At 39.4% G+C, this 16,563-nt stretch overlaps 1 protein-coding gene across 4 annotated transcripts in view; it reads right to left on the bottom strand.

The window, feature by feature from the left end:
* Window positions 1-16,563, bottom strand: part of LOC100493925 (disintegrin and metalloproteinase domain-containing protein 9) — a 39,051-nt gene that overhangs the window by 18,683 nt on the left and 3,805 nt on the right. For 2 of the 4 annotated variants that reach the window (XM_031899265.1, XM_012959455.3), the window contains 12 exons: window positions 14,264-14,342; window positions 12,445-12,521; window positions 12,097-12,262; window positions 11,724-11,786; window positions 8,322-8,393; window positions 7,098-7,270; window positions 6,459-6,540; window positions 6,174-6,310; window positions 5,329-5,476; window positions 4,336-4,428; window positions 3,302-3,497; window positions 2,036-2,138 (listed from right to left, as the gene is read on the bottom strand). In XM_031899265.1, the coding sequence (XP_031755125.1) occupies window positions 2,036-2,138; window positions 3,302-3,497; window positions 4,336-4,428; window positions 5,329-5,476; window positions 6,174-6,310; window positions 6,459-6,540; window positions 7,098-7,270; window positions 8,322-8,393; window positions 11,724-11,786; window positions 12,097-12,262; window positions 12,445-12,521; window positions 14,264-14,341 (1,388 nt within the window). In that variant the 5' untranslated portion in view covers window position 14,342. The remainder of the gene's footprint in view (window positions 1-2,035; window positions 2,139-3,301; window positions 3,498-4,335; window positions 4,429-5,328; window positions 5,477-6,173; window positions 6,311-6,458; window positions 6,541-7,097; window positions 7,271-8,321; window positions 8,394-11,723; window positions 11,787-12,096; window positions 12,263-12,444; window positions 12,522-14,263; window positions 14,343-16,563) is intronic. The other 2 variants (XM_031899264.1, XM_031899266.1) reach the window with 2 other exon arrangements.

The following is a 16,563-nucleotide window of genomic DNA, read 5'->3' as shown; positions in this document are numbered from 1 at the left end:
TAATAACCCCCAGAACTCCCTTTAAGGGCCAGACAGCCAAGTATGATAACCAAAGAAGTTTAACGAAGACCAAACAGAATAAAAATAATGTACAAGCCTGTGATGAAGAAAACACAGAGTCCGGCAATAGGCAAATCCGTAAGCGGGCAGAGGTCAGTCCAGGCAGAGTTCAAGCACATCCGTTTATCAGGCAGGGTTCGGTCCAGGCAGGGTTCAAGCAGATCCGTAAATCAGGCAGAGGTCAGTCCAGGCAGGGTTCAAGCAAATCGGAAGTCAGGCAGAAGTCAAATCAGGGAAACCAAACAGGGACCAGGCAGGGAACACAGAAACAGAAGTGGCAAGACCAGGCTCAGCAGGAACGATGATCGAGCAACTGGGTGTTGCCCGGAGAGGGTTTATATAGGCAGGTAATTAGAAAAGTAGCCACACATGTGATTAACAATATATGTTGCGACAGAAGGAAAACTGGTGGAAATGCAGAAGGGCAACTGATCCCAAAGAGCTCAAGGAGCCTTCTGTGGCTCACTAAGCAAGGGCACTTGCAGTCTAGCACCAAGTCCAATGTTCGAATCCCCATAGTTCCTGACAAGAAGAGGCGCTTAAGAGGTGACATGATAACTATGTATAAATATATAAGGGGATCATATAATAACCTTTCTAATGTTTTATTTACCAGTAGGTCCTTCCAACGGAAATGAGGGCACCCACTCCGTTTAGAAGAAGGGCGGTTCCACTTAAATATTCGGAAAGGATTTTTTACTGTGAGAGCTGTGAAGTTGTGGAATTCCCTCCCCGAATCAGTTGTACTGGCTGATACATTATATAGCTTTAAGAAGGGGCTGGATGGATTCTTAGCAAGTGAGGGAATACAGGGTTATGGGAGATAGCTCTCAGTACAAGTGAGGGAATACAGGGGTATGGGAGATAGCTCTCAGTACAAGTGAGGGAATACAGGGGTATGGGAGATAGCTCTCTGTACAAGTGAGGGAATACAGGGGTATGGGGGATAGCTCTTAGTACAAGTGAGGGAATACAGGGGTAGGGGAGATAGCTCTCAGTACAAGTGAGGGAATACAGGGGTAGGGGAGATAGCTCTCAGTACAAGTGAGGGAATACAGGGGTATGGGAGATAGCTCTCAGTACAAGTGAGGGAATACAGGGGTATGGGAGATAGCTCTCAGTACAAGTGAGGGAATACAGGGGTATGGGAGATAGCTCTCAGAACAAGTGAGGGAATACAGGGTTATGGGAGATAGCTCTTAGTACAAGTTGATCCAGGGACTGGTCCGATTGCCATCTTGGAGTCAGGAAGGAATTTTTTCCCCTCTGCGGCAAATTAGAGAGGCTTCAGATGGGGTTTTTTGCCTTCCTCTGGATCAACTAGTAGTTAGGCAGGTTATATATAGGCATTAAGGTTGAACGTGATGGACGTATGTCTTTTTTCAACCCAACTTACTATGTTACTATGTAATATAGCTGTAATTATTAACAAATAACTAATAAACATAAAAAAGTAAAAGAAAACTAAAAATGTCTCCACCCATGTGAGAAGAGATAGCGAGGTTAGGAATAGCTAACTTTTTTTTTTCAAATATAGCTTTGAGTGTGAATAAATTCTTACCCTGGACTTTTTCTTTGATACAGCATATATAGCAAGATTAAAATAGCAATAGATCTTTGTTTTACCCTCTTTTTGCTATCTCTTGCTGTTTTTGCTAGGTTTTACCTTCACACAGGACACAATGTTCCTTAGCTGATATCCAAAACCTTCCCTGCCTCCCACAATAGCTTCCCTATAGAGTGACAACCCCCTGGGAGAAACCAACAAAAGCTTTACACAAGACAATAGCATCATGTCCTTATGGCACTGGGCAAGTAATGCATTACTCTTCCGGTGCAACGGGAGGGATTGTGGGTACATTTTTTTCAACCCCACTGACTGCTCTGTTTCTTTGTTTGTGCTTATAGAATTAAGCATTTTAAAGTGGAAGGATGTAAACAGCCTGAAAACAGCCCACTATTACAAATAACTTACATGATATTACATTCAACCATCTCTCTTTCTGTGTTGCAGTTCCCAAATCGATCTCCTATTGTATTCACCGATTGGAAACAAGACAGAGGAGCGACAGTTGCACCTGGGAAAAAGAAATTTGCACTTCAGTAAGAATGGCAAAAGAGTATCTGAATATTCAGGCAAAATAAAGCAGCCAAAGACAGTATGTGTCTCCCCTCCCCTTATGACGTTTATGTGCTCTATAGGTCAGGGGCCCCCAACCTTTCCTACTCGTGAGTCACAGTCAAATGTAAAAAGACTTGGAGAGCAACACAAGCATCATAAAAGTTCTTATGATTAAAAGCTTGTGCGCACACTATCAGTTTACAGGGGGCTTTAGAGATCGACATCCAATGAGTTGGTGAGCAACATGTTGCCCCCGTGCCACTGGTTGGGGATCACTGCTATAGGTTCAGTATCTGCAGGGGCCAGCCATTCTATGTAATACTTATTAAAAAAAAAATGATATCTAGAGGCAAATTTAATAAAACGTTAACATTTCTGATACTTTATAAAAATTTGACAACTGAATTTTTTTATCGCACAAAAACCAGCGTAAAAATCCAAAACCTCTAAAGTTCTGAGGTAAAAGAAGGATCTTTTAAGGAGAGGGACATCTGCCCTTGACTTCTACATGATCTGAGCAACTTTTAGCTGGCATATTGTTGGATTTTTAGCTGTTAAGATGCTTAGTAAATCACAAAAAAGTGACTTTTCTTTCTGTAATGCAGAACTAGGACTTTCTCTATTTTTTCCGCATTCAGAGGCTGTCTCCATCCATGTGGGTACAAGCCTGCAGGAATGGTTGGCACCAATTATCATATGGTGCTGTTCAGTACTCACTGCAAATTAGCTCACAGTAATCACAGGTTAAAGTGCTTAGGACAATGGTTCTTAATCTTATAGAAAAAGAGAATAGGTGTAAAAATATTTACACCTCCAACATTAACCGGCTTTCTGTACTTCCTGATAGGAATGCAACAAATCTTATCAGTCTTATCAGCAGCATTCAGCTGTGTCATGTGACTTTGAAGCCCTAATTAGCTGTTAGTGATTTTTTTTAATTGATGCAATGTTTTGGGATTTTACTGAAATGTGCATATGTGCACATTAGGATATAGATTTGGTTCTTTAATTGGCCCAACTTTTTGTGGCAGGTTCAGTATTTGGCCAAATCCAAAAATGAATGTATGTATTTATATCTAGCGCTGTGTACTCTAACCATGTTACCCTTGAAAGGCTTACCTTCTCCAAATACTGTTTCACAATGTTTATTGTAGTCATAACATGTATTTTCATAACACAAAGATGTGCCATTGTTACACGGGGACCCATTCTGTTGGTACATGTCTAAAGGGCAGTGACTGGATGCTCCATCACAGTATTCAGCAAGGTCACACTCAGTTTTGGGTATTCTGCAGAGTGTTCCTTTGGGTAAAAGCTGTAAAAGAGAGATATGTGTATTGATGTGATGATGTGACTATTGTTTTACACCAACATCCAGGAAAACAACTGCTGGAGATGCTTGCGTGTAAAGTTTCCTCTTTTTTTGCACTTTATCCTCCTAATGGGTTTCACTCAGAGGTGGAACTCTATTGGGGCAGTAACCCATAGTAATTAATCAGCAGGCAGCATTTATTAGTCACCTGTTTATTAGCAAACATATTATTGGTTGCTATGAGTTACTGCTCCTAGGCAAACTAAGTGCCTTCTGTTACATATGGGGATTTGTGTTCCAAAAGTTGTACCTCACATTATATGTAGCACTGCATTTAGAGTGGGTGGGAGGTGGGCAACCCCTGCAATGCCCCCTTAAATGCTTATGAAACTTTCCCAGCAGAAACCCCTGATGGCAAAAATTGCATTGGTATTTTTTATTAATGTTTAAATTATTTTAATTATATTTTAGACAAGGTTTCTATTATTACAGAAAGATAACTTATCCAGTATACAATAGGTCCCAAAGTGTGAATACCCAATTAGCAATGACCCATCAATTGCAGAATATCTGCTACTGCCACGGGAACTTCTTGCCTAACAAAAGTCATCTATCCCTTTCCACCTGTGTGGGGCACACAGTCAGATGCTTCCCATGGGTGATGGGATGCTACAGGATAGCACTTATTTATTATCAGGATCTGGATGGCAACAGTCACACTTCCTTCTACTGCATAGAGTGCAAGTCAAGTAAAAGACGTGGATGAGAGGTATTGCTACAATCAATGTTTTTATCGAACAGTGAAAAAGACAACAAAGTTGCAAGTATATACTTCGCTAACCCTACAATCCTTGCAGCAAAGTCCAGATAAACATTCCGCATTCTCCCTTAATTTGCAAATTGTTGGGTCGCAGCATTTAATAATTGCACATTCCTGAAAAGGAAAGCATAACAGAACACAATGTCGGTTAGAAAATGATTATGTTATATGAAATCATGTCACACTTGATGAGTTACATATAATAAAAAGTCAATTGTTCATTACATTCAATCCTTTCCCCAATTCAATGACCACCATTAGGTGAGAAAAAAAATATCAATCCTGCCAAATGTGTCTCCCTTGTATGTATAATGTTTATTAATATATATATTATGACTATGTTTCCTTTACTTAATAATTAAGTAAAAATTATTATTAATAATTATTATTAATACTTAGCTTAATAATTAATAATAATTAAGCTAAGTAGCAAAAGAAAGCTACATAGCCAACTACACTGATGGTAGTAGATACTTCCAAGGACTAAAAAAATGGATGTTGGATCAGATAGCTAATTCTCTTGGCCATAAATAAACGACCATGCTGGTGCTGAATAGAGCAACACACTGATGGAGGCTGATGGCTAAGGACAGGTACATTTGTGACTTAATAGATAGGGGCTTGTAGAAGAAGAATCATCCAGGAAATATTTTTTGAACATTTTTAGCCAAATGCTTCTCCAGCCAGTAGAACATTCTTCTGCTAGTGATATCTGAGGCTTTGTCTGCCAATTGGCCACGTGTTGGGACACAAATTGAATCCCTTCGTTGACTTGAGCTGCAAATAGGTAAAACTCTTTCTAGATATTAGCATGCTACATTTCCCCCCCCCTTTGGTTTATATTCTTAAGATTGATAATTTCACTACTGCAAGTCAGAGTTGTTTTGGGTTGCTGCATGTGAGACATAGTATATGGGCCACACAAGCCATTACAAAAATAATTGGCATTTTTTCAGGGACTATGAGCAAACAATGTAAAGTTTATACGTTTCAGAGCCATAAGACGTTACCAACCTGTACAGAACCACAGTCACACTCCTCCCCTTGTTCTAGAATGTTGTTACCACATTGGGATAGTTCTTTCCACAGACAACTGGCTTCACTGCTAGCAAAAAACATCTCCATGTCCTTCTCATTACAGTTACTGAAGCCAAGAGACAATCTAGACAAATGGATTATATATAAATTGTAACTGAGGTGCAAAGATTCTTGCCAGTTAGTACACTGCATCAAAATGGCCACAACTTGTGACTTTGAAGTAATAGGAAGCAATTGCAGGCTTCCCCGTATTTAATGCCAGATGAACAAAAGGCTTCTTTATGCCAATCACCAATTCTTTACTGCGTTAAGTTCTGACTTTGAGTGGCGCAAATGCTGCCTCATGGTGTACACATTAATGCTTTGTTTCAATTTAAGCCGGCCCTAGATGGGCAGATTTATGCTGCCAATTTGGGCCCTTCAGACATAAGTTATCTGCTCATATATGGCCATCCCCAGCAGCCAACCCAATAGATATCTTGTTGAAAATTAGCCAAATATCTATTGGGCAGTTTTAAAAATGCCCTCATATAGGGTCCAGTTTGGCATATTGATACAGTGCTAACCTGAAAGGATCTGCATTGTCGCCTGTTATGATCTGATTGTTGGTCTGGGGGCCAAACAATTGGATCAGCCTGATTTGGGCAAGAGTGTAGGTGGACAAATCAGGTAAAGATCCACTTGTTTTGCGACCTTGCCGAACAATCAGATGTTTATGTGCCAGTTTAAACGCTAGTAAAGTTGTCCCGCACCCCACCCTAACTAACCCTCTCCCAACCTGACCCGGTAACACGTAGTTCCTTATACACAAGTTCTCTTACAAGCCACTGTTAGCCATTACACAAGCTGCTTTTCCAGACTTGCATGTGCATCCACTTGTGTCATGCTTCATTCCCAGAATGTGGCCCAGCTCATGAGTAAACAGATTCAAACTGAGCACTGGTTTCTCAAGGTTCATCTGATGAAACATAAAACAAATAAAAAACTTGGTGACAATACATGTATTGTCTAAATATGCAATGACATATACTTTTATCACAAACACAAGCACTGCCCTCTGTCTATTCTTACTGGTTCTTGTATAGAAATTTAACAAAATGGCATACCTTGATTATGAAGGCAGAATTATCAGGACTGCAGGCTCCTCTCAAATGTGACAGACTTGATGTGGAGACGGTCTCATCTCTCCTATTATTGTAAAAGGCCGTATCAGTGCTTCAGCATTATTGTGTTTGCCTCAAGCCTTTTAAATAAATGACTTTAAATAATTACAAAATGGAACTACTGCTAAAATTATTTTTTAAATTATCCAGGTTTATGATTTGTAATTATAATATATTAAAAATAATGACTTATTTTATAGACGACTCCTAAAAATGAATATGGCTAGAAATGCTGTTTGTTATAGACTGACCTTACTGCACCAGTACAGGGGTTTGACAGCCCTTTACCAGTTATGACCCAGATTATTCATACTTGTCCAAAGGAGCTTGCCATCACGGATCTTTCTGGGCCATCTGTGCTGGCATTTAATCTGAATTACATGTGATTTATATATATTGTATATTGTAAATTGGCCCCTAAGCAGCAGTAGAAAAGAAGATGGGGAGCTTTTAGGGGGCATAGACTGTCTGATGGCCTTGAGCTGGCACAGAAAACAAAACGTGCAACATTTCTAGCTCACATGGTAAGTGTTTTTTCTCCTTTAAAACCTTGTACAAAACAAATTAGACTAGGATTCTTACCAAGATAAAACTGCAACAGCACATTTAATGTTCTCATCCAGGTATTCTCTCTTCCAGGCAAGGAAATCTGACAGAATAGCATGCACATTCTTTCCCGCTGTGTTAATAAGATTTTCATTAGACCAGATCTCTATTCCAACCAAAACAATGTGAGAATTTAAAGCCTGGTACACCTAGACAGATAACAAATTATAACCAATCAGTACACAAATAACGGCACAAGGCCTGCTATTAGAAATGCTCCTTTTCCTACTCCCAGACTCCCGAATAAATAGATCTCACACTATTATTTTATTCTTCCTCATCATGAAGGGGGCCGAGAGCAGAAGGAGCCACACTGTTTTCAAGTTTCACACTAGCTTGGGGGCTGTGCGATCCTTCCATAGGCTAATCAGAAATGGAAACAGTACTCCACCCTATGGCAGGATCACACCACACCCAACCCAGCGTGATGATCACAAGTGCAAAAGATCCCTTTGCTGGTTGGCGTGTCGCTCTGGAACAGCTCGGCTGGGGATGCGTTTGGTGGGCTTTTCGCTTGTTAGATTTTTATGCTGCAACTGTTTAGTAATACTGACACATTCTTATATATTTTTATAGGAACATATCAGTGTCCCTTTAAAATATTTAGCTATACTTTAGAAGCCTGTCTTAAAGTATTACAATTAACCAGTTCACTCACTGGTCGGACTGCCAACAGGACGTGTGATGCATTGTCAGGGTGACCAACAGATGTCTTAGAGTACAGATACCAACATCTAACCTTTCAATGACTCCTACTCAGAGAGTGAGCAAAGCCACTGTTAAACCATTGTCCTCCTTCCCTAGCTCTGCAGAACCTCTCATACTGCTATGCTATGTTTGTTTCAATATTACAATTACCTGTACTGTGCCAGAGTACACTGTAAGAACTTACCAAGCAAGTGGATCTTTTCCAAATTTGGCTGGGCCAAATAAATCTAAATGTATTATTTGTTCCTTGGGCCAACAACCGGATCATAAATAGGGTCTATCGTGACCTGATGGAAAAGGACTGCATCAACTTGTCAGATAGATATCTGGCTAATTTCCTGTCAGGCCATCAGCAGGACCCCACAAACGTCCCAATAACCCACTAGCCCCGTCAGAAACGTTTATTGGCCCCTGTATGGCCAAGTTCTGTTCTATACAGATTGTGTGTGCGTGTGCCAGAATGTGTATTAATGAAATTAAAAAGGTACTTACTGCATTTACACCATTTATTAAATCAAGCATGCTCTCTAATAGAAGTGTTTGGTTTTCATGATGGAATTCAAACTGCAAATACAGAAGCAAAATATCTGAGTTAGTGAATTCATAGTGCACCAAACCCTAAACTGCAAGGGAAGGAAGGGGAATTAGTGCATTATAGCAAGCAAGGCAGCCATTATAGGCTCACTAAGTATGCTGGGATACCATAAACTTAAATGACCTGCCCAGGGCAAATCATTGCCCAGGGCCACAGCGAATGAAACTAAGGACCCACACCCAAAGGCTAACCAGCTCTAGGCCAACTCCTCTTCCTACAGATGAGAATCTATAAAGAAAGAAAACTGCTATATTTATTTCAAGGGGGCTTAATATTGAAGTGTGTAGGTAAAACAAAACACCATAGGGTTAATTTACTAAAGTGCGTTAAAACGTGCGCTATTTATAGCATGTGTTAAAAATGTTATGGCGTCTAATTTTTCGCGTCTTAATGCATGATTCACTAAAAGGATACTTGCGTTAATTTAGACGCGATACTGCTTGCGTTATTTAGGTCGCGAAGACTATTTTTGTGCGGTATTTGACGGAACGCACGCTAATGAACGCATCGCGCACATATAGTCACTGCGTGCGAAAAAATGCACGCCATATTAGCAATACATGCCATTACTTTCGTAAAACTACTTTTAAGAAAACGACCATTTCCCTGCAAACTGGAGGCTGCATCACTCTTGGGCCAACACAGACTTGAATAACTCCCACTGCAAAGTCCTTATTTTATTGCCAAAAGCTCATTAACTGTACTTTTCTATAATTACCGCCTGCCTCAAGTAGGTGTTATTTTTCACACAGACAAATGTGATATTTAGCGCGTCCAAGTGTTTGTGAATCATGCGTTAGTATTATTTCTGCGCACAAATTAATGCAAAGCGTTAACGCAAAATTGAACGCATTCGATATGCGAATTAACGCATGCAATAATACTTTAGCAAATCGCGCGTTTTTTTTTGTGTCAATTTTAACGCAACAAAAGCATGCAATATGCCTTATCGCACTAAATTGTTTCTAATTAAACCTAACAGTAATGCTATGAATATAAAAGAATATTTGTGTCTAGCTGATTTTAAATATACAGGTATGGGATCCATTATGCAGAAACCCATTATCTATAAAACCACAAAAGACTCCATTTTAATCAAATAATTCAGATAGTTACATAGTTACATAGGGTTGAAAAAAGACCAGTGTCCATCAAGTTCAACCCATCCAAGTAAACCCAGCACACTTAACCCACACCTACCAATCTATACACTCACATACATACACTATATATACAACCACTAGTACTAACTGTAGATATTAGTATCACAATAGCCTTGGATATTCTGATTGATCAAGAACTCATCCAGGCCCCTCTTAAAGGCATTAACAGAATCTGCCATTACCACATCACTAGGAAGGGCATTCCATAACCTCACTGCCCTCACCGTGAAAAACCACCTACGCTGCTTCAAATGGAAGCTCCTTTCCTCTAATCTAAAGGGGTGACCTCTGGTGCGCTGATTGTTTTTATGGGAAAAAAGAACATCCCCCAACTGCCTATAATCCCCTCTAATGTACTTGTACAGAGTAATCATGTCCCCTCGCAAGCACCTCTTTTCCAGAGAGAACAACCCCAACCTCGACAGTCTCACCTCATAGTTTAAATCTTCCATCCCCTTAACCAGTTTAGTTGCACGTCTCTGCACTTTCTCCAGCTCATTAATATCCTTCTTAAGGACTGGAGCCCAAAACTGCACTGCATACTCAAGGTGAGGCCTTACCAGGGACCTATAAAGGGGCAAAATTATGTTCTCATCCCTTGAGTCAATGCCCTTTTTTATACAAGACAGCACTTTATTTGCTTTAGTAGCCACAGAATGACACTGCCTGGCATTAGACAACTTGTTATCAACAAAAACCCCTAGATCCTTCTCCATTAAGGAAACCCCCAACACACTGCCATTCAGTAGATAGTTTGCGTTTATATTATTTCTACCAAAGTGCATAACTTTGCACTTATCAACATTGAACCTCATTTTCCAGTTTGCTGCCCAGTTATCTAATTTTGTCAAATCGCTCTGCAAAGTGGCAGCATCCTGCATGGAACTTATAGTTTTGCACAATTTAGTGTCATCAGCAAAAATAGAAACAGTACTGTCTATGCCCACCTCCAGGTCATTAATAAACAAGTTAAAAAGCAAAGGCCCAAGGACTGACCCCTGCGGTACTCCACTAACCACACTGGTCCAATTAGAAAATGTTCCATTTACAACCACTCTTTGTACTCTATCCTTCAGCCAGTTCTCTATCCAATTACAAATATTATGTTCTAGGCCAATATTCCTTAATTTGATCATTAACCTTCTGTGAGGTACTGTATCAAACGCTTTAGCAAAGTCCAAGTAGATGACATCAACTGCCATTCCAGCATCAAGGTTCCTGCTCACCTCCTCATAAAAGGCGACTAAATTAGTCTGGCAAGATCTGTTACGCATAAAACCAAGCTGGCACAAACTAATAGTATTGTGAACTGCAATGTATTCAAGTACCCTATCCCTTATTACCCCTTCCAAAAGTTTTCCTACTACTGATGTCAGACTAACAGGCCTATAGTTTTCAGGCTGAGAACGGGATCCCTTTTTAAATAACGGCACCACATTAGCAATCCGCCAGTCTCTTGGCACCATGCCAGACCTCAATGAATCCTGAAAAATTAAGTGAAGAGGTTTGGCAATCACAGCGCTCAGCTCATTTAATACTCTGGGATGAATCCCATCCGGCCCTGGACCTTTGTTTACCTTTACATGTTCAAGTCTCTTTTGAATTTCCTCCCGAGTGACCCATGCGCCAGTAGCTAAATTACTAGAACTGGGCATATTACAAGGGAAGCCTTCATTATCTGGCTCCTCAGATGTATAGACAGATGAAAAATAAGAGTTCAAAATTTCAGCTTTTTCCCCGTTCTCATCAACCAACTTACCCCCCCGTGATAATAAAGTTCCCACCCCTTCTTGCTTCATTTTTTTACTATTCACATAATTAAAAAATAATTTAGGATTCTTTTTACTCCTAGCTGCAATATCCCTTTCCATTTCTATTTTAGCTTGCTTGATAGCTTTTTAAAAATGATTTCCTTTTTCTTTTTAATAATAAAACAGTGCCTTGTCTTTGCTCCTAACTATGATATAATTAATCCTTATTGGTGGCAAAACAATCCTATTGGGTTTATTTAATGTTTAAATTATTTTTAGCAGACTTAAAGTGATCCAAGTAACGGAAAGACCCTCTATCTAGAAAACCCCAGGTTCCATACCATACAGTACTGCTGAATATTATTGACCCTTTATCCAAAATCACCTGTTGTTGAGTTACAACCATAAATACCTCCACATATGCTGTTTTATTGCGACCACCTAATCCCTGCAAATAAAAAATGAGTGAAAAGTGAAAAGCATTCAGGATAAATACAAACATTTTTGTAAGTATATAATCAACAGACAACACTTCTTATTAAACAGTTTATGAAGTGCTCTTCTTAAATACAATACAGGAAGCAGCAAATATTTGGGATGATGCTAAGATTGAAGAAATGAAAAAGTGAGGTCAGGTAAGTAAACTGGATACAGAAACGATAGTCAATAAATAAGGGCCAAAGTATAAAAACAGCATAACTGAAGTTTTTCTAGCATCCACATCTACCAATTAAATGTTATGGAATGGTTACTGGTACCTGCTCTATGGGTGAGCTTTTTGTAGGAGGATGGTAAATGGATGTGTTCAGTAAACAGTGTATAGTTGTTTTAAACTGTTCCATACTATAAGCAACGTGCTTAAAATTGTCTAATTGTTGACTTGGTTCAATTGCATATATAAATTCATCTGTATGCATGATGCCCCTAATTGGACAGATAGAAATAATATTAACAACAACAGAGGACAGCAGGATTTGATGAATAGCCTGCAACAAGGTTTCTCAGCATGGTTTATAAAAATCAGAAAAGATATCCGCCATGAAATGCACAAGAAAACAAACAAATACCTGTACAATTATGCAAAAAAGACAAATGTAAAGACAAACCTAAGTCCAGAGCATGTGTTCATAGCCACTACTGAGTTTGGGTATCCTTGTATATATCCTTGGTAGTAGCATTGTGTCTTAAGGGGAAAACACACAGATATTATTACAATGTTCCTAATAGAAGATATATTCTCAGATATGGTTTAATAATAACTGCTTTGTTTGAAACCCTTCATTGTAGGGGTAAAGGTATTATCATTGTGACCTGGGGTTTTGCACAATGGTCTTTCTATAATGTGGCAAAACATGTCTTAAGTCTAATGTCACACTTGCAAAACCAAACAAGGGTAAAGGATGGAGCAAACTTTTTTAAGTGGAAAACTGTGTGTGCCAGATGTGTCAGTTACACCCTACTGCATCTAGAACTCAAATTATTGTATTAGGCCATAGCTGCTTCCTGTAGGATACCCTCCCTGCCCGCCAGATGCTAGTTATAATCAAATGGGATCTTAAGAATAATACAGCTTTTGGATCTATTATCCAAATAGCTCTGGACCTAAGGTTTTATGGGATGAGGGATCGTTCCATTATTTGGATAACCATACCTTAAGTCTGCTAAAAATATTTAAATATTAAATAAACCCAATAGGATTGTTTTGCAACCAATACGGGATATTGTTACCAAAGTAATAAAAGTGACTAAGAATTATTTTATTCATGTGAAAAAAAGTGGGCAGGGTTTCAGGTAAATCAGGGATGTCTCTGGGTGTGATTTTGCACAATAGAGTGGATCTGCCGGGCTTACTCTACTTACTCCAGCCCAGCCTGGGGGGGGGGTGCATAATATTTTGGCACGCCCCCAGTGAAATGCACTTTACTTTGCTCAAACATCTGAGGTTGTATAAAATAACACTACTATCTTACATACTTATCCATCTGTCATAGATTCTCCCTGCAGACTTCAGAAATAGTGGCGGACACAGCTTTATAACTACAACTATAAGATGTAGGATTAAAATTTTTAAAAATAATTTCCTTTTTCTCTGTAATAATAAAACAGTACCTTGTACTTGATCCCAACTAAGATATAATTAATCCTTACTGGAGCCAAAACAATCCTATTAGGTTTATTTAATGTTTAAATGATGTTTTAGTAAACAAAGTATGGTGACTCCTTAACCAGAAAACAACCAGTCCCAAGCATTCTGAATAACCAGTCCCATACCCGAACCACTTTTATTTGACACCTTTTTTATGCAAATCATTGTACTTGCCCTTGCTGGAATTTGGCTTCCTTCCATGTGAATACACTAATTTATTTTATTATTAATGGCATGTATTTATAATTTACAAACATTGCCATCAAAATTTAAGCAGTCAGCTTGGCAAATAAATACACGTAATATGATAGAAAGTGAATAAAAATGTGGCTTATAATTAAGAAATGGTACAACAGTGACCTCCTGTGGAAAGAGAGAAAACTGTAGGAAAAACTTGAAAATAAAAAGGCATTTCTCCCCTCTCTCTCTCTCTCTGGCTTTAGTTGGTTTTCGAAATTCTATTTTATTATTATGTTACATTAAAACACGGTTTAGCAAAATTAACGGCTGTAAAATTGGCTGGGTGGTGACACCGCAGTCACAGTTGGTGAGATCAGAGGGGTCACAATACCCCAAACAAAAGCACATTTGGGCTGGCATTATGACCAAGTCTATCACACACATTTTTGAGACGTGGGGATGGGGGTGGAGAAGCTTAATGTGAACATCCATATAATGAAGATAGCTTCATGCTGTACAGAAAAAACAGAATGTAGAAGAGCTTGCATTCTAGTAGATAATTATTTTATAGCAACTGCAGCAATAGTGTTAGTACTTACAAGAATGTGGGGCTCGTCAAAATACAAGGAGTATGCTTTGTTGTAGGAAAAAACTTTAAAGTCTGTAGGAACAAGCATCCTAAAGAGAAAAAAGTAGCCAATGTAAATGGGGAACCACCAAGATACCCCCTTGCCTTTTCATTTTCTTAGTCTTCCCTGTCCTCAGCTTTATCTCACCCTGCTCCAATCCCCCACACTTTTACCCATCATTCTGCTGAAGCTCTCTTCTCTTCCTTTTAATGTTTCCAGATTTAAGGCACATACTGATTTTGTGTGGCTTTACTAGCTGTATGGCTTCTTTCCTGTATGATGTGGAGTTGGTTTACACAAAGTCAGATAATTGCGGAAAAACCAAGGAACTATGCTGAGGGTAGTGATAAACCTTACAGCAAAGCACATATTGGGAAGCATGATGCAAAGGGTCCAATAACCCCAGCGTCCCCCCGCTTTAGCATGTTGACACTGAGCAAGCAGCACTAATGTGGTTGATAATGCGATGCTTCCATGAGACAAGCAAATGTTCTGTAGATGGTTTGCACTTCTGCTTTGTCAGATGTGACATGCGAGCCAAAAGGAGTAAAGATGCGGGGGAATACCAAGGGCTAAAGGAAACAGGAAAAAGCCCAACTAACCCACAAATGAATCAAAGAAAGGGCTTTCATCTGTATATTAATTTTTTAGAATGCAGTCTTTTATCTTCTGCATATTTAACCTTTTCTGAATTATGCCAGGCATTTCCAGGGCTGTGTCGGCTTCTTGATTGTCCACGTTCTTTCAGCCAATCACTGCCTACAATAATGTTCACCCCATTCCTAGCATGTATAGCACTGCATGCACTGTAAATGATGTGGAAGGACCCTGCTTTGGAGCACACTAGTTGTACTGCCAAATTGAGTACCAAAGAAAGATTAAATGTGGAATCCATCCAAACACAACTTAAGCATTTTAAAAAGTAAACATAATTTCAAGCGACTTTGCAATATTCATTGATTAAAAAATATGCAGCCTTTTCATGATTTTAAATGTAATAATTTACATAATTTTCCTGCTGATCTGGCTGACTACTTTGAGACTCAAATAAAATATAACAGAAGTTGTTAAAATTTGTGACATCAGTGTTTTAGTCCCTTTTTCCCTGCTGGATTTCAAATGATGCAGAAAGGGAAAAACTGTTTTGCAGCTGGATTTCAGCATATAAAAATTGTATGTATTCCTAATTTTTGAAGCAATGGATTACAGCGATAGCTATATTAGGGGTTTCTGTTGTGTGGGACTCTTTAACAAGTTTTGGTTTGGAAGCCAAAGTTCCCCTTTAATGCACTCTCTCCTACATGTACAAATTCTTTCTAGAGCAGGGATCCCTAACCTTTCTTACTCGTGAGCCAAAGTCAAATGTAAAAAGATTTGGAGAGAGACTCTCCCCTCTATGAAGCTTACCTACCTGGCTTGACGGTGCCCAGAAAAATTTGATAAAATATGGAGCCCACGGCTTGATATTAACCTACTTGAGTTTTCGGTCCCCTGAACATTTACTTGATAAATAAACTCTATACCAGGCTGGGATAGCACTTGTATCATTGTACAAATGTAAGTTAATATGATTACGCTGTGTATTTCACTGATGCATATTTGCTTCCCCTTCTTTCTCCTTTTGCGCTGTATCATGGAGACACCACATATTCATGACTGTCAATAATTGTGAACCATGTTTACTGTATGTTCTTTCAATATCTTCATTAAAATAAAGACTTTAAAAATAAAAAAAAAGACTTGGAGAGCAACACAAGCACCATAAAAGTTCATGGAGGTGCCAAATAAGGGCTAAGATTGGCTATTAGGCAGCCTCTATGCACACTATCAGCTTACAGGGGGCTTTATTTGGTAGTAAATCTTGTTTTTATTCACCAAAACTTGCCCCCAAGTCAGCAATTCAAAAATAATTACCTGCTTTAGGGGCACTGAGAGCAACATCAAAGGGGTTGGTGATAGTGATGTGCACTACACATCAACTGTGGGTTGTGGGCGGGTTCAGGTTGAGCACTTCCTCTCCGCCCGCAACCTTACACTGCCGGCTTTCTCTTCCGGCTCTCTAATTTATAGGCGTGCGCGCTGTCCCGCTCCAACCCACCCCTTTTGTGACATCACTGCAGGGTGGGTCTATACATAGAGGGAGGAAGCCAGGTCGGGTAGGGTTCGGGTTAGGGTCGGCTGCGGGTTGAGTATTTCCCGACCCACACATCACTAGTTGTTGAGCAATATGTTGCTCATCAGCCACCGGTTGGGTATCACTGTCCTAGAGA

The sequence above is a fragment of the Xenopus tropicalis genome, chromosome 3 (assembly GCF_000004195.4).
Source record: "Xenopus tropicalis strain Nigerian chromosome 3, UCB_Xtro_10.0, whole genome shotgun sequence".
NCBI classification, from domain to species: Eukaryota; Metazoa; Chordata; class Amphibia; order Anura; family Pipidae; genus Xenopus; species Xenopus tropicalis.
The sequence above is the reverse complement of the archived record's forward strand: the minus strand, read 5'-3'. Positions and strand labels throughout refer to the sequence as shown.